This window comes from Teleopsis dalmanni, chromosome 2, assembly GCF_002237135.1.
Source record: "Teleopsis dalmanni isolate 2A chromosome 2, ASM223713v2, whole genome shotgun sequence".
In the NCBI taxonomy this organism is placed as follows: domain Eukaryota; kingdom Metazoa; phylum Arthropoda; class Insecta; order Diptera; family Diopsidae; genus Teleopsis; species Teleopsis dalmanni.
This window is the reverse complement of record NC_051847.1, coordinates 90,967,184-90,989,479: the sequence shown is the minus strand read 5'-3', so window position 1 is coordinate 90,989,479 and position 22,296 is coordinate 90,967,184. Positions and strand designations below refer to the sequence as shown.

The 22,296-nt window shown below is 30.7% G+C and overlaps 4 protein-coding genes across 4 annotated transcripts; 2 read left to right on the top strand and 2 right to left on the bottom strand.

Moving 5' to 3' along the window:
* Positions 1–1,767: 1,767 nt before the first annotated feature.
* Positions 1,768–4,791, bottom strand: LOC119675065. Its single transcript, XM_038086251.1, has 5 exons — positions 4,511–4,791; positions 2,530–2,672; positions 2,346–2,469; positions 2,158–2,258; positions 1,768–1,775 (listed from the first exon to the last, which is right to left on the bottom strand). The coding sequence occupies exons 2-5, from the start codon at positions 2,666–2,668 to the stop codon at positions 1,768–1,770; spliced, it is 372 nt and encodes a 123-aa protein (XP_037942179.1). The 5' UTR covers positions 2,669–2,672; positions 4,511–4,791.
* A 2,169-nt stretch (positions 4,792–6,960) lies between these two features.
* Positions 6,961–13,406, top strand: LOC119679131 (probable protein phosphatase CG10417). Its single transcript, XM_038091318.1, has 8 exons — positions 6,961–7,069; positions 7,621–7,879; positions 9,055–9,628; positions 9,699–10,238; positions 10,302–10,741; positions 11,525–11,722; positions 11,779–12,206; positions 13,363–13,406. The coding sequence occupies exons 2-8, from the start codon at positions 7,769–7,771 to the stop codon at positions 13,373–13,375; spliced, it is 2,304 nt and encodes a 767-aa protein (XP_037947246.1). The 5' UTR covers positions 6,961–7,069; positions 7,621–7,768; the 3' UTR covers positions 13,376–13,406.
* Positions 13,407–16,867: 3,461 nt separating this feature from the next.
* On the bottom strand, positions 16,868–18,294 carry LOC119682815 (putative nuclease HARBI1). The gene is made up of 2 exons (XM_038096329.1): positions 17,614–18,294; positions 16,868–17,553 (listed from the first exon to the last, which is right to left on the bottom strand). The coding sequence occupies exons 1-2, from the start codon at positions 18,167–18,169 to the stop codon at positions 16,949–16,951; spliced, it is 1,161 nt and encodes a 386-aa protein (XP_037952257.1). The 5' UTR covers positions 18,170–18,294; the 3' UTR covers positions 16,868–16,948.
* Positions 18,295–19,804: 1,510 nt separating this feature from the next.
* Positions 19,805–21,752, top strand: LOC119683133 (BTB/POZ domain-containing adapter for CUL3-mediated RhoA degradation protein 3-like). The gene is made up of 2 exons (XM_038096743.1): positions 19,805–20,374; positions 20,585–21,752. Exons 1-2 carry the CDS (start codon positions 20,209–20,211, stop codon positions 21,304–21,306), a joined length of 888 nt encoding a protein of 295 aa, XP_037952671.1. The 5' UTR covers positions 19,805–20,208; the 3' UTR covers positions 21,307–21,752.
* The last annotated feature ends 544 nt before the right edge of the window (positions 21,753–22,296 follow it).

The following is a 22,296-nucleotide window of genomic DNA, read 5'->3' as shown; positions in this document are numbered from 1 at the left end:
CGATATGGTAGTTGAAAAACACTTCGTTTACTTATTATAGCTGTTTTAAAGTGGCCAACTTGAAACGACCATAAAGTAAAATTCGTGTTATGGCATTTGTAGAAATAACCAGAACGCATTCTGGTAATTTATTTATTAAAACACAACACGAATACGACTCGTTTAACAACATCTGAATCGTTGTAAAGAGCATGAAAAGGATTTTCTGCTTTATTTCGTCACTGTGAATAAGACTTGAGTCTACGAAGATGATTTTGAATCAAAAGCAGTGTGACCCCAACTCTTTTGCAATTAGCTTGAGTCCACGAATCAGTCAAACAAGTGAAGTAAAAAGAATTCTATTTGTAGAGATTAACGAATTATAGATTTTAATTGTACACTTTAAAGAATTTTTATTTGTAGATTTAAACTGACAAAACAATTAACTTAGAAACGCGGACGTACAGAAACAGGCTTATATTATTATTTTGTAATATATAAGTGCGAATGGGGATAGAGTTCTGTAGGGCTAAATATATACCTTTGTGTTTTTCCGGTGATTAGCCTTCACCGTGTCCGGGTACTGTCATTAAGCAATACACTGAGGGCATGGGTCGATAACCACGTAAATGGTTATGCAGCCATGACAGTGACAAAGTTCCATTTAGTAGATAACTGGAGGTTTGGACACTAAAAATATACAAATTCTATTTTATTATAGTAAGTTTTAGTAATAAAACTATGACTTTAAATGAAACAATCAATATACGTCAATTTTGGGTTCCTCTAATTTCTAACTATTCTCACTCCCTAAAAATTTGTTGTGTTGTTAATTTTTGGCAAGCGAAAAAGTACTCTTTCCGTAGTGAGCTCTTTTGTAGATCTTTGACACACATAAACACATAATACAATACATAATTGCGATCCATATATTGGATGTTCATTGGAATAAGAATATTGAAGTTAAAGTGAGATATAGTGAAAAATATAGAGGTTTTTTTATCTTAAAATCGATGTATCCATGCCTGTTTCGCGAAATAATGGAAGAACTGAAGTAATTGTAATAAATATAAATTATTCTCTCAAACACCGCATTATTAAGAGATGAATACATAGAAGCAAAATTGAAAAAAGAAAGCAGATTTTACTTATAATAGGTGATAACCACAGAACCACTTTATCTATTGTATTGCACTATTTACTGTTCAAACTCAAAAGATTTATTCGAAGTTTGAATAGCAAATAGGGCAACTCAAAATATTCTTGATTGAGTGTTTAGCCGTCGATATTCTCATTCATCACAGCGACATTCAAGTACAGAAACCACGCTTAAGTGTGAAATCGAAACATGACGGCATCAAGATTCCATTATCATTATCATTGACAATTAAGTGCTGCTCCAAAACTTTCTTACTGCTTCCAAAGAGTGCTAATTCAGAAAACGAAGAAGCTATCCATATTAATCCACGTCTTTCATTCAAAAACATGATGGTTAAAGATACCTTAATCAATATACCTTAATAGATGACCTGCTTAAACACAATAAATGAGATAACTTAATATGAATAAATTTATAGTAAAATTCATTTCTCAAACGAAATCATGAAGGTTAAAGAGCAACTCAAATCAATAAATATCCGTCAATCTGATTTATATGATTTAGCATTTTTTTTCTACTAGAGACATGATGATTCTCCTAGGTTTCTTTGCTTCTTACCATTAACAAAGAAAGGTATATTTACTTAAATTACTAAAGTTTACTAAAGTAAGTATACTTATAACTTATTTTTATAATTCTATAAGAAAACATATGGACAAATATAAAACATTACTATTGATTTAAATTGGATTTAAGTTTGAATTCAATCTAACTCAGACTACAGATACTGTAGAAAAGAGAGAGAAATTGCATACCATGTGAGTATGCAATTTCTCTCTTGGGCAATACCCGCCATTAATACTCAAGCGGAAGAAACACCTATGAAGGTATTTAATGCATCACATAAGGACCCAGGACTAGGAAAGATAGGTACTACCTATACTGTCTTTCATTAAACAAATCGGACTTAGAAAAACACTCTATTCCGACTAAGGGACACAATAGATCTTTTAGAACCCAGTACACGAACCCTACTTCACAATAATAATAATAATAATCGATTTAAATTATGTTCTTACCTTGTAAGCAATATAAGTCGGATATCAGTTGTGGTTTCTTTTGCAGAATCTGAGCACATCTGACAAATTTCTCTAATTTCAAAGCTTGCCTAGCTAAATTTCTACAATTTAAATAAAATGTTAATAAATATTAAAAAGAAGCTAATAATTAGGTTTTATGTAAAATATTCGAATATTTTCGAACTTACGTTCTTGGCAATTCATTTACATTGCAAAGAAGACCACAAAAAATGTCCAACAAAACATATTTTGATTCCAGTACTGGAACAAATAACTGCCGCAACTTGCAGTGTCTTAGCAGTTTTAGGGCCACTAAAAGTAGAATTATCTGTTATTAGACATATAAGACACATATAATTAACTCGTATTTACATATTTTCCTTTTTCGAACATTTAGAACAACACCAAGGAAACCTTTCCGTATATCTGAATTCACTAGATCGATGATCTTGCTTAGCTTCTTCTTAGCTCTTTTTGCAGACATAAGGATATCATGTTCCACTACATCCATAATTCTGTGGTGGTGCAAAGTCAAAAATAAATTCATTATTATATTAGTTAAAAGTACAAAAAAAATTAATAAAATATTAAATAAATATTTGTATATGATAATAAAATTTAGAAATACTCTTAAACCCGAAACTTAATACATACTTAAATTAACTAATTCCGTTTTGGAATTATACAAAATTTACTACAAGCCCACTCAAAACTTTATAAAACGTTCTATTTTTGAAAATATTAAATTGGTTTCAAAAACGTATATGTCACTATTACTATATGTCACTATTTGCAAACTATTACAAACAATTTCCGAAACACTACTCTCATTATTAGTAGTGTTCTTCAAGAACACTACCGAAGATTTTCGGCAGTGTCATAGATGTCACTTTTAGGTATCTATCTTAACTCTACGTTAATTTGGAATTATCAAATGCTTGCGGTAAGATCTCTGCTTTGTTATTTCACCTCATTTGGTGGAAATATGGTACAAAATAAAGTAGCAATGTTTAGCATTTCGTATTATCATTTTATTACGAATAAAAATAATCACAATCCAAGAAGTCTATTTCCGTTTTTCGGTAGCAGCAGTATTATCAATGTATGTAGTGTTTTTTAAACTTATTACCCTATATTAGATTTAGTGTTCTTAAATGTTAGTGACATCTGCTCTCTGTCTTGATATCTCACCTCATTTTGTGAAAATTAAACTAAAAATAGGTTTTTATATTTTCATTTTATTATGAATATAAAAATAATTATATTTATAGTCTGAGGAGTTTATTCTCGTGTTTTGGTAAAAGCAATTTTGCCGATGTCACTGTTTTGTATTTTTGTTAGCGAATATTTAATTCGGTATTCACTTCAATATATATGATCAAAACTGAATCTCACCTCATGGTGAAAGTGAATTTAAACTAGTCATGTGTAGGTTTTTGTAGAATATTTTCTTTTTATTCTGGTTATAACATAATTATGAAAATAGTGCGAGAAACAAAATAAATAAATAAACACTCATTGGTACAATTATAATTATTAATTAAAATTTTACAAACAAATCTATTGCATGTTTACTAATTAATTATTTATTAACAAATTGTTCCTTCAGGAACAAATAGAGTATAATGATTTATGAACAAATATTAACAACAAATAATAAAAATAATAAATAAGTAATTATGTTTCCTTTACAAAATTTTAGTAATAGGACCAATAAGTATTTTGGACAATAACAAGTAATTAATATATATAAAAAGTTTTTGCTATTATTATACTAGGACAACCTTATGTTAAGGTCGAACAAAACATGGGCTTCAATCAATTAATACAATTAAAACTTACTAGGAATTATAATATAACACTTAACGTAAGTGATCTCTTCTGCGAAAGCTGCTAGCTCACCTGACTACGGAACCAGAAATACGACTTCTAACGATTTGTAAGAAAATATTAATAACCCAATAAGTCAGAATCCATGTACCACTACTCCTCACGTGTGCTCATATCATCTCTGTGGTAGTTTTGGTAAATTGTGGTAACTTACATTAAATTCAACTCAAACTAATTAACCGTAAGTAGTCTTCCCTTCTATAATTTTTACATCAATCATAATCATTTTGTGTTTTATAACCTCAATTCTTTTTTGAATATGAATGGAAATCAATATGGCAATGATATTTCTAAAAACAATTTATTTTCTGATTTTCTCACTGAATCATATAAATTCTAGGAAAAAGCATTCTTTTACCAAAATTCTGTGATTACAATACAAAAAAAAACTAGATTAATGCTAATATGTTATGAATTTACTAATTAGTAAAAATAAAAACTTTTTGATATTGTGTTTAATTACCTGATGCTACCAAATTGTTGCCGATTCTCCAAAAAGAAGAAGATGTACAAAGATTTATCCAACTATATTTTCTCTTTGAAGCAGTCAAACGCCAATATCGTCAATTTTTTTTAAATTCACACTGCCCGCGCCAGCCGAACACTTTACAAATGGCACAAAACAACAAATTGTCAAATTAGCTTCGTTTCGTGGTATACGAAAGACGTATAGATAATGCACTTCGTTATGCTTTATACTCAAATATTCTTATACACTTATAGTAAATATCTGACAAATATAATTTTCCAATACATATAAGACTTGTTCCTATACTTCGCAAGTAAAAATATAGTCCAAAGCATATTAAAAATAGCTACTTTAGTAAAATAAACATAATATTGAGAGAAAAGCTGCATTCAGCTGCATTGTTACTTATTTAAACTTTTTAATGTAAATAAAAATAATAACAAGAAAAAGTAAGTAACTGATATTTGAAGTAAGTATGTACGACAAAAAACAACAAGTTGCTGACCTATAGTGGCCGAAATGTACACAAAACAACAACACTAGTTTCTCTACTTAGGCCAGTATAGGTATACTGGCCACACACATCTACCAGTAAAAAAAAAGTGTTACCAAAGTAATAAACGAACTATTGTGAACCATAATTGGAAATTCCAACGAATATTGCAATCATATGTCAAAAATCATATGTAAACAAAATTCAAAAATTTCATAAATTTGAAAATTGAGAAAAAAGAAACATTTGAGTTTTATTTTGAAATTTTCAACATTTGTATCATTTCTTTTAATTCTGTATTAATTTTACTTTTCAATTTATATTAATTATTTATTTATTTTTATACAAAATGTAATTTGCTTGCATTATGCTATTTCTGCGTTTTGTCGAAACATAACACTTGACAGATTGCAACAGTGATACCAATGGCTCGCGAAGCCAATATAGGCCAGCATACTCCGAGCTACTCGTAGTAAAACAGAGTACAACACAAGTAAAGTACAAACTGATAACGTAACATAAATAAAGTGCCAAATTACGTTCTTCACACAGATTTCCATCGAACAGCTTTGTGTAAAATTTGGTGAGAACACCAGTGTCGAGCAAATAAACAATACAAAAATTTCAATTCAAACCAAAACGGCTGATTCACACATAAACACATATTTTACTTGAAATAAAATGTACGAGTAAAGTCTGTGTAACATTTTAAAATTTCGACAGTGATGCTACGCTCTCACAGATGCTCTTATTTACTCAAAAATTTGTTGGTGGAACGTATTTGTGTATACACAGTGTTACTCAAAGTTACTACGAGTAGCTCGTGGAACAGATTTAATATAAAATATTTTACTCGTAATCGATAGAACTTTATAGACATAAATAAATATATTTATGCAAATATTAACAAGTTGACGATCAATTCTTAAACAGAAAAATTAATTCTGTAGTAATAATAAAAATATTCGTTGAAATATTAATAAATTATTGCTTTTCCTAATATTAGGCTGTTTCTTTTGTAAGCATATCACAAAAGAACAACCGCCTATATTAAAAATAACATATCAAACAACAACACTGCTGGCTTATTAGTGTGACCTTTTTAAAATCGTTTAAATAATAAGCAAGTCAAATCGCATGGTTGCTGTTCGTGATTGGCTTTATATTTTTCTATTAAAATTTATTATTAATTTGGAATATTTTGTTTACTTATTTTTTGGTTACAGTTGGCAACCCTTTTTTATTATAAAATACTATGAAATTAAAAATAAAATTAGTCTCTTGTAAAAGTTCAAACGAGTCGGTCTTTCTTTAAAAACTTCGTTTTGTTTCCTAGTTTTGTTGTCGTTAGTGGTTTCAAAAACTCTTGAGGCCCCAACAGTTGCCAAAACTAAAAATTCGTCTATTGTGAACGATTTTTGAAAATGCGGACAAAATTTTCAGTTAGCTGTCAATGAATATTTCACAATTAATACTCAATTCGTCTTAATTTAGTACTTTTTTCTGTTAACATTGAAAAAGCCTGAAAATACGAATTTTATTCACGATAATGTAAAAAATAAAATATTTATACCAATAATTGCAAATAATTATTATTCATTTTCGAAATTTTAAGCCTAACAAAATTTCCATTTTGTCTAGAGTTGCCAATGGTGGTATTGCTTATTTTATTTGTACTTTTGCGATATACTTACAAAAGAAATTAATATTATTATTTTATAAAAACACAATTCAAAAAACTAGTTTAAAATATATAAATTTATAAATTATATACAATTTATAAATTACTTATAAGAATACAATATCAGATTTGCAATTGTTGCCTATTATCAAATTAAAGATTCATCCTAAACTAGATAGAGCAATTTGTACATTTCTAATTTCTTACTAAACACCACCCATTTTATACAACAAAATGCAACACTGCATAAAGTTAGCGTACGCTATTCTATTCAATGCTTTTGTTTGACTTTTAGTTTGCGCAAAAATCTTTATTCACGTGTACGTGCACAAAGTGCTCAAGAAAATTCTGAGTTATTGTAAGCAGTAATGAATTGAATGTAAGAGAAAATAAAAATTAATTGCTTATTGTGAAATAGTTTTATATTAATCTTGTGAAAGATTGCTAATAACAGCTGTAAAAATTGAAATAAATTTGCAAACGCTACGGCATTGTGGTACCGCAAGCCTTGCTACAAAGCGACAGCATTTCGCGTTGCTGTCTTTTTTTATTGTGTTGGCTGCTGCTGCTGCTACTGCTGCTGTGGCTCTCTAGTAAAGTACACATAAATAAAATCTACCTCAAGTGAAACTATTCTTTGTGCAATTAAATATGAAACAAGAAAATGATTTTAATTCGTAAACCTCGTTAATTAAATATATTTATTAAGTTTGGTGTACTCAACTAATACAATAACAGCCGTTTTCAAACAGTCAAATACATAAAAAGCGTGCAAAAAGGCGTGGGGATACACACAACGAAAAAATTATCGCCGCAATTTAGCGAATGCAAACAAAAAGCAATTAAAGTATTTATATAAATAAATCATATTAATTTGCAATCGATTTCAATACAACAAAAACTAATATTATTCTGTTCTGTTAATTTTAGTTTTTCCCGCCTTGAGGTTAACGCCGGTGTTAGAAATTCTGGATATTTAATCGATCGCAGCTGAATCGATTTTCCGCCAAAGAAGCGCATTATTGTGGAATTGTGAGCCAAAAGGGCTTATTGGAATAGATCATTACAAGTGTTCAAAATGGGAGCGTACCTATCGCAGCCTAAAACTGATAAAATATCAACTGATGAGGGAAATCAGTTGCTTGAAGTTGGTGCCAGTTCAATGCAGGGCTGGAGAAATAGCCAAGAGGTGAGCCATGGTAATTGTTTATAAAATATAAAGGAACTGGCTGCTGTGGCTACGAGTGAATCAGTTTAGTAGTGCCAGTTTGGAAAGGACATTTTTGTGCTAGAAAACAAATTGTTTTATATAGTATTTATTTATTTATTTTTTTGTTAACTTTAATTTAATATTTTAATGATTATTAGCTGTGCTGTCCACTTAGTTTAATATACCAAAATTGTCAATTATGTCAGCATTATTATATATGTCAACTTTATTATTCTATTATTCTTAACATTGTTTAACAATGTGTTATAGTTTTTAAATTGTACTAGTACTGACTAATATCTTTCACTTCTAATATTCCCAGTGATTGTATAAAATATATAAAGTGTGTTCACGATTTCGACTAAGAAGTTGGATGACCGAATAATATAATGATGGAGCAAAGTGGCAACAACAAAAACATGCTCGAAATATGTCTTGTTGGCGCTTTGCACTGCTACTATGTCAATCTGTCAACTTCCTCGTTACTCGAGATCGTCAATATAGTGCATTTCAATAGAGAAGGAGAAGATAATGCCTGCTCTTTCACTAGTAATGGTACTACCTCACAAGGATCTATATAGCAGATAACATGAAAAAAATTTCAAGGTTTTAACAACAACCGGATTTAGGTCTGGCAGCCACTGTTACTGTTATGAACGACACTTGGTCGTTGAAATTGTCGAATGGCTAAGGAACGTTAAGTCGAGTGTTTTTGGAGCCACGCGTTGAATTCGGCAACGAGAAAATGAGAAAAAATTACAAAGACTTATACTTGTGTTAGGATGTATATAAGTGATGGTAGTGCCAAAGGGAATAGGGTTATTTACTAGTAAGAATGGATTGGGAATTGGTAGCTTTTTAACTAGTAATTTGTTGTTATAGTCGAGCGATCTTTCTTAATGACTATACCACTAAAATCTATTCAAAAAGCTGAAAAATGCAACTAATGTCGGTAATCACTATTAATATAATAATATAATAACCCAAGATTCATTATTATATATTTGATATCAATAATCGATCCTAAATAGATACATATGTATTAATTAATTTATATATAAAATTATATATATTCATCATTTAATTTACTGTGTAAAATACTTTTTCTTTATTAAGAAATATTTTAATTTAATCTGTATCAATAATTTTTACAGGATGCTCATAATGCTATCTTGACTTTTGACAAAAATACTTCATTATTTGCGGTCTATGATGGACATGGCGGCGCAGAGGTTTCAACTTACTGTGCAGATAAGTTACCGCAATTTCTTAAAGATATTCAAACATATAAAGATGGTCAGTTTGAGCAAGCACTCAAGGATACCTTCTTGGGTTTCGACAAAACCTTGCTCGAGTCAGATGTAATAGACATTTTAAAAGTGCTAGCTGGAGAAAGGAATTTGGTAGATTGTCCAGAAAGTGATGGTAATGAGGACGATGATGATGGAGAAGATTTAGCAGAATTGCATGAAGAGAGCAATTTGCCGCTAAATGAAGTACTTGAAAAATATAAGGGAGGTCTAATGCCGTTACCTTCTTTTAAAAAGATAAAGGATGGTGCCGCAAGTGGTTCTAAACCACAGTCGCCATATCTAAGAGGTAGACGTGCAGCTGCAATTATAGCTGAAGCTGTTAATAAAGCTGTCATGGATCCAGACTCCAAACCATCTGGTTCATCTACTTCAGCTGCTGCGGCTGCTTCAATTGCTGCTGAAAAAGCAGCTAATGGTAAATATACTGAGCCTTAAATAATGACATTTCATGTATTCACTATGTCAACTTATTCAACTTATTTTAGATGCTGGGCCGAGTACATCGAAAACAGTAATAACTTCAAAAATGGAAACTGATGCAGAAGAAGATTCAACTGTTAGCAGCAGCAGCTCAAGTGCAACAAAAGCAAACAGTGAAAATAAAAATACTACAAAACCAGTTCAAAGTAAAGAAGCCGAAGCTGAGGCTGAACCCAAAGACATCACTGCAAATGGTTCGTCTAATGTGTCACAAACAATATCCAAATCAAATGCGCCAGATTCTTCACAAATAAAGGAAAGTGAACAAAATGGAAGTGTAACATCATCAGTTGTTGTTACAAAAGAGGATGTATCTACATCAGCTGCTGTATCAGCAATAAAAACAACTGTAGATGATGATGTGTCTGGTTCAAACGATGCAGCTGAAAGCAAACAAAACGGCTGCATTGGCAGAGCTTCGTTGCCTAATAACAAAAACAAATCCACAGATCAATCAACTATATCATCAACTAGTAAATGCGCTAAGAAATTGGATAGTAGTAATATGGATGAGGATTCTACAGATGATGATGCGGATTATGAACGTAAGTGCCAAGAATAAATATATATTTTTTGAAATACTTAATAATTTTAATTTATAATTGCAGTTGAAAATAATGGTGTAGTTGATATGTGTGAAACTCTAGAATGCTCATCGGAGGAAGAAATAGACGAAGAGGATATTGAGGAAGAAGAAGATGAAGAAGATGATATGGGTGATGAAGATGATGATATTGTTGAAGAGGAATATGATGAAATAGGTAGCAATTTTTGCGCCAATATGATTGAAGAGCCGGGCAAGGATAGCGGCTGTACTGCTGTCGTTGCTCTATTACACGGAAGAGATTTATACGTAGCTAATGCTGGCGATTCCCGATGTGTTGTCTGTCGCAATGGTCAAACAATTGAAATGAGTTTGGATCATAAACCCGAAGATATTGAAGAATCCACACGCATACATAAAGCTGGCGGACGTGTTACCCTTGATGGGCGCGTTAATGGAGGATTGAATCTCTCACGAGCTATTGGTGATCATGCATATAAAATGGTAATTATAATTGTGTCACAGTTCAATCTTCATTGTATGGAGCTTTAAATCAGATTTTTAATACTGACAGTTATGATTTATGGGTCTTAGATAGTGAAAATTTAATAACAGACAGATATAGCTTAATACATTATATATATTTCTTCTGTATAATTCTGCAACTATGATGTTTTAGAATGATTCCGATTTTCCGATCCCATTTAACAACAGATTTTAATAAAGTTGGTTACTTTAAGCAACCATTACGTCAGTATAACTTAGAATGCGAGATGTCGAGCTTAAATGTTAAAAATTTTTACACGAAAAATAATTATAATTAAATAAATAATTTAATTAATGTAAAAAATTTACTACTTTATACCCAACGCACAATTAAGTTGTGGTTTCTCCCTATAGTAGTTGGCGACTTTTGCAGTATTTCAATTATATACTTAACAGTTGCCATTTTCGACATATGTAGCTTCTATACCTTAATAGTGTTTTAGGTATTAGTACTTGCTATCTCGAGAAGTAAGTCTTATAAGCCTATAGCTTTTTGACAAAATTGCTCAAAGTACGAAACACTACTTAAATCCGTTGTCGCATTCGAATGCCTGGGAAATCGGAATCGTGACTTTTTCTTTTTTAAAATTTACATTAAGCATCGTTGAGGTGTTGAATTTGTTTATAATAGATCGCAAATAAAAATACTTATTATATATTCAAATACATTTACAAATATAATTATATATTTACGTTATTACTCAATCCTACAATAAGTATATTTAATTTTTTAATTCTTAGAACGAAGCATTGCCAGCTGAGGAGCAAATGATATCTGCGCTTCCAGAAATTAAAAAACTTATAATAGGATCTGAAGATGAATTTATGGTTCTAGCATGCGATGGCATTTGGAATTTTATGACTAGCGAGGAAGTAGTAGATTTTGTTCGTACACGTTTAGCCGACGGTACAAAAAGTTTGTCCAAAATATGTGAAGAGGTAATTCCATTTAAATGCATTTAGATATTTAATTACATATTAGATTTATTTTCTAGCTTTTCGATAATTGCCTTGCACCAGATACGCATGGTGATGGCACTGGTTGCGATAATATGACAGCCGTCATTGTTCGTTTTAAACCTGAAATACTTGAACTTGAATCAACAATTAACCCCGAAGAAACAGAGGATGCATTAATTGCACAGGATGCGGCTATTGATGGTACAGATATTGCCGCATTTAATCCGCTGAAGCGTTGTGCTTCACCTACCTTTGAAAGTAATGAAGCCGAAAATGCCAATAAACGCGTGAAGACTGATGGGGAGTGTTCCTCAACTGAAGCATCTGCCAACAAAATAACTGCTAGCAGTAGCTGTGGTACTGCGGCAACCACTTCAACAGATGCCACAAACGAAACAGTGTCGAAGGAATGTGACAGCGTCAATACAGACTTAAGTGAAACAGGAGTTCCAGTGTCTTCGGTGTAAGCACATAAATGTTATTTAAGAAAGTCATTAATATATATTTACTGCGAAAATACCAACTTATGTTTAATTAAGAATTTTTAATGGTATTTAATTCTTCTTAGTTTTTTCCTTTGTCTATATTGTGTTGTATGTTTGTAGTAACAGCAGGAATTATATTACTTATTTCAATAAGGTCTAAACTAAATTAAAATGATAATAATTCAAATTTAAGGTAACAGTTTTGTTCAACATGACAACAAAATCATTATCTAATTGCATTATAATTTAACAAAAACAGCTTTCAGATATCTGCAGTTAGTATCATTATCTAACTGTATCTTTTTATATGAGATATTAAAAATAAGCCTAAATTTTATATAGAAGTTGTAGAAACTAAACTATCTAGAATTTTTATGTGGCGTACGCTTTACGTTAGAAACACTGCTTTAGAATCAAACGCGATTCTTGAAAACTTTATTTCAAACTCTGTTTGTTTTCTAAAGCTCAGAAGCTACTTCTTAATTTAAAACAAATTATTTATATCAATTATGTTATTGTTTAAATAATCAAAGCTACAACCACTCATACCCATATGAGATGATTGGTTTTAAACTTGGTAGACATTTCCGAAAGCAACTTTTTTTCCAAGTTTGGAATGTAATTATTATTCAACTAAATAAATCATTGTCAGAATTTAACAGTGGATCACGCTAAACTAATTCAGCCATATAACTGAATTATTCCCTGTAAGCATTATTTTGTCGACTATTTCTTGCAGTTTTAATTTTTTAATTCTTAAATATGTAATCTTCCTATTATTACTTCTTCTATTTTTTACTTTTATTTTATATATTATTTTTTAGTAGATAATTGCACAAAAATGTGAATACCCACTGCAGATTTCTGAAACCTTTCATTTATATATAAATATAATATTATATATAGATTAACGCACACCTATGAAAGCAATAGGTGTTTTAATATATGTAAAAATATGAAAGTAAAATAATATTGATAAAAAAAAACAAAATACATATTTATATACGAATCCACAATATATAAACGTAAAATTAAGTTCTGATTTAAAATAAAAAGTAATGATTTTAAGTTATGTGTGTTGGTTTTAAAAGAAATATTCATTTAATAAATAATTTTCCTTTATTTTTTTTTTAGTGTCAATATTTAAATCCAACTAAAGTTTTTGCCGATTTAGCAAACACTTGGTTCAATTAATTTTATTCTAAAACCGAAGTTTAAGGTATCAACTTACTCCGGTCACAATTAGGAATTTGATTGGCAGTTGAGGTAAAACTTTAATTTATTGGTTTGGTCTGTACAAAGAAGGTACCAGATTTTATACACGGGTCTGAAAACAGTTCCATTTAGATAATGGTTTATTATAATTCAAAAATATACACCAATTAATCTACTATTTTCCAGAGACATTCAATATAAATATCGTAAAGAATATTTTTTACAGACTGTTTGTCGGTAAATGTAATGAGGAAAGATCTGTTTAATTACTTACTTAAATAAAGAATATTTTTTATAGACTGTTTGTCGGTAAATGTAATGACGAACAATCTGTTCAATCTGTACTTAAATTCAACAGGATGGGTCTGTAAGTTTCTTGCGAGAAAAGTAGTAGTAAAACGGCGAATGATCCCTAGTTATGGAAAATGAATATCTGCTCATCTGCCAGTGCGACCCTCAAACCAACCATTGTTTATAGATATTTCATTAGAAATTATTTCACTGAAATCATCTACTTTCGTGATATATCTGAAGAAGAAAAATTACCATCAATGTGACACTAATTGTTTTATAAATCAATTAAAAAAGAGCTATCTCGGATCATTTATTAAAGTAATATATGTACTACAAATGTCCTACTAGATATGAAAATTAAATTTCAAGTGTGCAGTAAATTGTTATAATAAGTAGCTAAACCAAAAACTAAAACCATTACATAAAAAGGAATAGAATTGCTAGCTATCGCGGATTAAATAATACCAAACAAGGGAAAATGTGACAGCTAACAGCACCAAAAAGTTCTTGTGCTTAAAAAGTTCTACAGAAAATCTCTACATAAACATTTTCAATATTATAACAAAATACTAGTGGATGTTCAACAGGTATGAACTATGAAAGACTTCATCACTATTAATTTATAGAACAGAAAAATGAATACAGTTAGATCTACGAACTCCTATTGAAATGTTTAAAAATTATAGAGAAGATATATCTTTAATGTACACAAATTTTTTTTGGTCATTATTATTCTTAACTCGTATTAGTAGATATATTAGAAGATTATTAAATCTCTACTATAATGTTTTAAATTGAAAACATGGTTGTTGCCTTCATTTGGAATTGCACAGTACTTAGCCCGATCGCCTCTAAATCAGAAAGTTTCAGTGTTCCATATTCGAACGTCCACTTAAATATTCTTAAAAAATACAAATAAAAATAAATGGAGTTGTTAATTGGTGTTGAATCGGTGGGAGCTGTTAAAAAGGAAAATAAGAAGATAAATGTGATTGACATTAATTTCACTAATGGAGTTTCCTAGAAAAAATTATTCATGTTCAAATAAATATTGTTCTAAGAGCTATTAAAAGCAAAAGATGACATAAAAGAAAAAATATGAATTTAATGGATATTACATTATTTTGAATTTATTAGCATGCCTTCCGAAAAACAGTTCAATATAATATTAAATACAAACCATACAGTTAACATTATTGTTTAGAATGAAGTCCTCACCACTCCGATTGGGGTCTCACTATTTATAAGATAAATGGATTTATGGGTAAATAATTTATAAAGTGGGTTAAGAGTTACAAAATCACCAAGTCAAATTACGACAACAGCAAATTGACTTATAATCATGATTAAGAACATAATACATAGCACACTTTTCAGACGATTTCACTCCGTTCTTAAAATTTATATTATTCCTCGAACAGATAACAACGCGTCCGTTTGCATAGAAATATTAAGGGTGTTCACGATCTTGAGTAACGAGCTTGCTAATAATCAATTTTGAACAGCACAAAGCAGCAACAGGTAGTAATAATCAATTGGGGACTACGATCATAACAGTCCTCAGAACAGATCTAAAAATTTAATTCAAGCCCGGTTTATAAATTAAAAACAATTTTTTTATTATTATAAGATCAGGAAATAAGTTTCAGAATTAAAATTTTTTTTTTTTAGTTATGTAGTTCATGGTTTTTGATGGGTTTTAACGAAGGGTTTTGAAAACTTATTTAATGTTTGAAAAAAAATCCATTAAATTTGAAATATTTTAGGAAATTTTGAACATAAGTAACCCACTCTCTCATACGTTAGTCTTGAAACGAATGATATTGTTAGATTTGACAATAGCATTAAATTGTATCGATTAACTGAAGAACCCTTCGTCAGAGATGGCACAATAGATCTTACAGGTTGCAGTGTCCATTTGTCCCTTCTAATAATAAAAATAAATATGAGAGTTAAGCGAGTAATTTGATCGTGCCTCGCAGAAGATAAAAGAGTAGTAGACTTCAGCAAAACTGAAACTAACCACATATCGAGTGGCATGCATAGTCATTCTTATAATACTTCAAATGAAGTCAATCTTAACTTGGGGTGTTATCGACATGATTGAAAGTTAAATGGCGACGAAAAGAAGAAAAGACGAAGAAGGAGAAGAAAATCCTGATACAACTAAATACCCAGATTATTTAATTCACAATCATGAAAGTGTGAGAATGGATGAAAAAGTTCATCAAACTTTGATTAATGAATGTATGGGAAAAAATGAATCTATGACACAGGAAGGTTCCAAGGATGGTCGAGTCTACGTCCCGGAGCCACTCGCCACCTACGACGACCAAGTACCGTTCAACACCTCTCAAAGGGACTCCACAAGCAGGTCCCGGCGAGTTACAACAACAACAACATGACACAGAAAACTGTGTCAAAAAAGGTGAAGGTATTTACTAAACTTAAATTCTGTCTACAAATTTGTATTACTCGTATATGTTCGCTACAATCAAAATATGAATGATGTGTTAATAATAAGTAACTATAGTATAGAATATAGTAATGTCGTAAAACATTTATATATATATATATATATTCGTAGATTACCTCACTTTATTTATTATTTATTTATTTCTATTTGAGCCTGTGCACTTGAGCCCTTTTACTCTTTCTTAACTCGACGTTTTTTTAAAACCCCTCTACGCCTTGACTGGATTATTGTTTATCACTTCATCAGACTAAGCAATAATTGACCTCAGATCTGCATATCTCCCGAGGAGCCTGTAACCATTCTGAGATTTGATAACGCGGTGTTGGTAAGTCTGTCAATTTTCGCATATAATTTCAGGCCTCTATCCTTTATGTATTTTTTGATTGGATCAATCTTGAGGTCCCTGAGGATGTCATTGAGGATAGTACCTTGAAAAGTCTTCTCAGAGGCTGACTTTGTGCAATTTCTAGCTGGTGAATAGTTGTTTGGTTGAGGCCTTGCTAAACGCTACACAACCATATAGTAGTGACGGACGAATTATTTGGTTATATGTCAGTTTCCTGTTCTTAGCATTGATTACCTCAATTTATTTTAATTGACTGCTACATAAAATTATAAATAAATTAAAAATTGTATTTTATATTATTGCTTTTTACAAAATACTACTATCGCTACTTATATACCACTTAAAAATATTTGTATATACAAAAAACTATTAATTACAGTTAATGTCAATTATTTTGCATTAGATCTAAACATTTTGTAACATAACTGGTTGCGGCGCCAAATGGACATTTCAGTTGTGTTAGGTGGTTCCATATCTTGATTTATATCAGTCACTTTAAAGTCACTTCCAACTCTAATAAAATTCTCGTCACAGAGATTGTGAAGAACAACACAGGCTCTTACGAAATGGCATACTTTTTCTACTCCCTTTAGTTTGCAGAAGTATAATTGTGGAAATCTTCGTTTAAGCATAGTGAATGCATGTTCGATGATGATGCGAGAAGCGTTCAATTTATCATTAAATTTCTTTTGACGTGCACCCAATTGCTCATTGTCGATGTATGGAGTTATGATATTTTCTGTACAAGCAAATGAAGAGTTAGCTAATATATAATAATCACCACAGAGCGATGACAGTTTTGGATATATATCAGATCTTTCAAGCACTTCATGCACATGAACAGCACCAGGAAGTCCCGCAAAAATGTAAATAAAGTCATTTCTTTCATTACAAATTCCTAGCACTTGTATAGTGCTTTCGCCTTTCCAATTAATGTACTGGTTTTTATCACTTTTAGGAGGAATAATTCGTATGTGAGTCATACCCAATACACCTAAAAATAAATTATATATATATTGTATATTATTTAATTACTAAAGTAAAAATTTTTAACCTATAGCTTCCTCGAAACTTCCACCAATATGTTGTGCAGCAAAAAAAGCAGATGAGGTTAATTTTTCGGTATAATTTGGCCATTTTATTACTGCGTCCGAGAGACTGCTAATGAAGTGAGTAACTCTACTTATTATGGCACTAACTGTACTGATAGATATATGGAAACGATTGGCAATATCTCGGAAGGAACATTCTCTATGACCTGCAAACCATAAAAACAACGCAATATGTGTATCCGCTGAGATCACTTTATCCATTCTTAGACTTTTGTAATCCTCAGAGTCTTTAAATTTTTCTATTAGAAAATTGTACACATTTCTGTTCACACGAAAATGAATTTGGAATTCTTTATTTGTGTATGTAGGTATTGCATCCCTTGTGATGTTTTCAGCATGATGTCGCCTAAAGCTGTACGAATCGCAAAGCAAATTTTCCAGATATTCATCTTCTTCTGAAGATGAGCCTAAATCCGTAGACGAATCCAATAAATTTTCTTCATCACTTTCGTCGTCGCTGAATTCACTTAAAATGAGTAAAGAAATGTCGCTAAACATTGTGTTTGGTCATGAATATATATATTTTATTCTTGATATTTATTCCGCGAAATGAATTTTAGTTCACAATTCATATGAAATGCAACAGCGCGCCTAACTCATATGTTTCTGCGGTTTGTTTTTCTTGTTATGTTTATATTTACTCTACTTATGCGCTGCTTACACTTTCAAGCAGTATTAAACGCACTCTACTGCTATGTTCAGACAGCCAAATTTCCTTAATTTCGTAAAAATGAAATTAAGTTAATTTCGAAAGTGTTCATGCTGCACCAAATTAAGGAAATCATGTATTTTTTATTTACAAATCGAATGATAAAAATTACATGCTCTAAACATCATTTGTATCCAGGAAATTTTAAAAGTTGATTATAATAACTATAAAGCATAGCATTAAATAGTTTTAATGGACTTTAGGTATGTGAATTAATATTTTTCACTCTATTTTAAATTAATAACCGGTAAAGTTTTTTCTCTATATTCAAATTTGAAATTTACTTTCAAAATAATTTCCCGGTTTCATGAAAGTCAACTTTCATTAACATTTATATAAAAAAATGTCCATTTTCCTTTATCTTAACTTTATCTTTAGCTAAAAATGTATCTTACAAATAATTGCATTTGAAATGTTTCTTAATTTCAGGACATTTTCCTTAATTTCGTTTTAATCCCAAAATTGAATTGTGTATTGGAAAAACAACTAAATTTCACTGAAACGAAGATATAAGTTTGTTGTGCTAATTGTTTCAAGAGACTTTATCTTTATCATTTGGCGTAATTTGTAATACCATATTTCGATACAATGAATTCTGTAGTATATTCGATCATGGCAACCCTGTATAAAGAAATAGATAAAAAAGGAAAAAATACAAAATGTGTGTTTCGTCGTTGTGCTCAAAGGAGTAAGCGTGCCGTGCCGTAATTATTATTATTATTAATATTAAATTGTATTGTATTATATATAAAGAATATAATACTTTTATTTAAGTTAATTAATTTTTAGTGTTCAGAATTTTTATTTTTCATATTATACACAACGCAATAAATATTTGTTAAAAAAATCATTTGATCAACCAGACTTAATATTACTTTTTTACAATTCTGAAAGGAAAAAAAAAACGGTTGGAACAAAGTTGGCACTATCAAAATATCATTTTAAAAATCTGTCATATCGCTATTTTTGCACCTAAACCTTATCAATAACATATTATTTTCAGCATTGTACTCAAGAAAATATGTCAAATCAAACCAACCTTCATTTAAAGTTCGAATTTTATTATGTCTATTTTGAAATGATAAAGCTTTGGTAACAGGATTTGCAAAATCCATAATGAAAACATGGTTAACTTATCCAAACAATAATCATTATTTTTTAAATTTAGGCACAACCAAAAGTGATCAAAATATTTGGATAATATGCATTTGGATAATGACTAAAAAAAGTACAAAATTGCCATGATCATTAATCACATAACTGTCTGTATAACATAGCGTTTTCACTATTCAACAAAATAAATATTTTTAAAAAGTCATTGATAATAATATGCGTACCACATTCTTTTTGTTTAAATATTAATATATATCCAATAATGTTAAAAAAATAATTTTTAAACGTGTTTAAACAATTTCCCACCAGCTTTAACTCTGTACTTCACATCGATGCACTGCATAGCCAGAATAAATCACTGGCTATTGATAAGTTACAGTTTATATCGGTTCGATGGGCTGCTTAATTACTTGACGGTTCTTGTTTTTCAATATATTTTGTTCTGTGCACAAACTGCGAGCTGCTGGAAAAATAATTAACCACCGATATACACAGCACGGTCTGAATAGATACTGATAAGTAGAGAAAAGTTAATTAATAAAAAATAAAATTAAGATATTTATTTAAAAAAAACGCCAAAATTGATTCCTTAATAGTTGCTAGTACGAGCAGTGCCAGCTCCACCCCTGGTACTGGCGCAGTTGCTAAGGAAGTTAAAATAGTGCAGTTAACGACCGCTCCAGATCAATTAGTTTTAGTTGCAAATAGTAATAAAATGTCCGGTAATCAAACAATGCTAAAAGGCCATCCATCACAATATGTAAAACTGAACGTAGGCGGTAGGCTCTATTACACGACCATTGGAACACTTACGAAGCATAATGACACCATGTTGAGTGCTATGTTCAGTGGACGAATGGAAGTTTTAACCGATACAGAGGGTGAGTAATAAAAATTAAGGCTAAAAAATCAAAGTGATAAGTGCCAGAGGCTGATAATGTATGACTAATTGGGCGCTGTTTATAACGCGTAAGCGAAGGCAGCGCGAAATACGAAACCAGCAGAGCATATTGCATCGACTGTACATTATTTATATTATATCATATTACACAATAGTGAATACAAATTGAATACATTCAAATTTTTTATAGGTTGGATTTTGATTGACCGTTGCGGTAATCATTTCGGTACAATACTCAATTACTTACGTGATGGCACTGTGCCACTGCCGGAGTCGCATAAAGAAATCGCGGAGCTTCTGGCTGAGGCCAAATATTACTGCATCACAGAATTGGCCATGTCATGTGAACGCGCGTTACTAGCTAATCAGGAACCTAAACCAATCTGTCGCATACCATTGATAACATCCCAAAAGGAGGAACAAATGCTTATCAGTTCATCATCAAAACCCGCGGTTATTTTAGTGGTGCAACGGCAAAATAACAAGTATTCTTACACAAGTGCATCAGATGACAATCTACTGAAAAATATTGAATTATTCGACAAACTCTCATTGCGTTTCAACGAACGTATTTTATTCATTAAAGATGTAATAGGTCCTAGCGAAATATGTTGCTGGTCATTCTATGGTCATGGCAAAAAAGTGGCTGAAGTGTGTTGTACTTCTATTGTATATGCCACTGACCGTAAGCATACTAAGGTAGAATTTCCAGAAGCACGAATCTATGAAGAAACATTGCAAGTGCTGCTTTATGAAAACCGTAATGCGCCGGATCAGGAATTGTTACAAGCCACATCATCGGTACGTGGTGGTTGTGCTGGGTCTGGTATGCAACAGTATACCAGTGACGAAGAGGAGGAACGTACGGGACTAGCACGTTTACGCTCAAATAAACGCAACAACCCTATTTGACATGTACACAAGTATGTGGGATGACCACGCGTGATGCTGTCCTAGCTTTGGAGGGATAGTACCGGCGATAAAACATAATTGCCAAAGAACCTCAATATACTGAAAAATATAGCCAATCGTTCGAAGTGCTAAAACAATTGCAATATACAAAATAAAATTACTTTCGAAAAGCATACAGACGCTTTAAGGGTCATTAATCACTGTCAAGCAATTACTTGCTCCGTTACTCTTAAAGGATTATTTTTTTAATTGTGCTGTTATACATTTATTTAAGTCCTAAATTGTTAAATAATTTCCGTAGTATTAAAAATTGTCTGTAAACATAGTCAAGAGTCGTTTATTTAAATATATTTGCAATTTAAATATTTTAATATTTGGACAATCACTAAGATGGTCAGAAATTTGTAAATATGAAAAATTGTAATTTTAAATGAATTGAAATTAAAAATCTGAAAAACTGATTTGTTGTAATTTAAAGTTTTAACATTTTTACACTTATAATTTTCAGTTTATACATGTTTCATCTAGACGTTCAAAAATTAAATTATTTTATGTCTTCAATGTTAGATATAAATTTTAGGGATTAAATTAATAATGATATACATCAAATATGTATTATTTAAAAAGTATTAATTTAAAAAAAAATACTGTGTCGTTATGTCATTATGTGTTGATTATAATGGCTTTCCTAAAAACTAAATTTCCTGTTTAATCATGTATGACGTTAATATAAAAATTATTTTAAAATTTGTGTTCTCTTGTTATTTTAATAATTCCTTTTAATTATAGTGGACAAGTTTATTTGCGCATCTAAATTATAAAATTCAACCACCCGATGACATGGATATGATTGCCTTAATTTGTGATCAATGCTAAGAGCAGGAACTGTTATAATTCGATCGTTACTTCTATATGGATGTGTAGCGTTTACCAAGGCCTCAACGAAACAACTATTCACCAGCTAGAAATTGCACAAAGTCAGGCTCTGAG

What these genes read in the sequence shown, in the direction of transcription:
- LOC119682815 (XM_038096329.1), bottom strand. Translation starts at nt 18,169, where the DNA reads ATGTTTAGCGACATTTCTTTACTCATTTTAAGTGAATTCAGCGACGAC. An exon ending in AAGTTTCGAGGAAGCTATAG is followed by an intron (nt 17,554 to 17,613) that starts GTTAAAAATTTT and finishes ATTTATTTTTAG; the next exon opens with GTGTATTGGGTATGACTCAC.
- LOC119675065 (XM_038086251.1), bottom strand. Translation starts at nt 2,668, where the DNA reads ATGGATGTAGTGGAACATGATATCCTTATGTCTGCAAAAAGAGCTAAG. An exon ending in TGTTCGAAAAAGGAAAATAT is followed by an intron (nt 2,470 to 2,529) that starts GTAAATACGAGT and finishes TTCTACTTTTAG; the next exon opens with TGGCCCTAAAACTGCTAAGA. An exon ending in GTAAATGAATTGCCAAGAAC is followed by an intron (nt 2,259 to 2,345) that starts GTAAGTTCGAAA and finishes TTTAAATTGTAG; the next exon opens with AAATTTAGCTAGGCAAGCTT.
- LOC119683133 (XM_038096743.1), top strand. Translation starts at nt 20,209, where the DNA reads ATGTCCGGTAATCAAACAATGCTAAAAGGCCATCCATCACAATATGTA. An exon ending in AGTTTTAACCGATACAGAGG is followed by an intron (nt 20,375 to 20,584) that starts GTGAGTAATAAA and finishes AATTTTTTATAG; the next exon opens with GTTGGATTTTGATTGACCGT.
- LOC119679131 (XM_038091318.1), top strand. Translation starts at nt 7,769, where the DNA reads ATGGGAGCGTACCTATCGCAGCCTAAAACTGATAAAATATCAACTGAT. An exon ending in GCTGGAGAAATAGCCAAGAG is followed by an intron (nt 7,880 to 9,054) that starts GTGAGCCATGGT and finishes TAATTTTTACAG; the next exon opens with GATGCTCATAATGCTATCTT. An exon ending in TGTCCAAAATATGTGAAGAG is followed by an intron (nt 11,723 to 11,778) that starts GTAATTCCATTT and finishes TTTATTTTCTAG; the next exon opens with CTTTTCGATAATTGCCTTGC.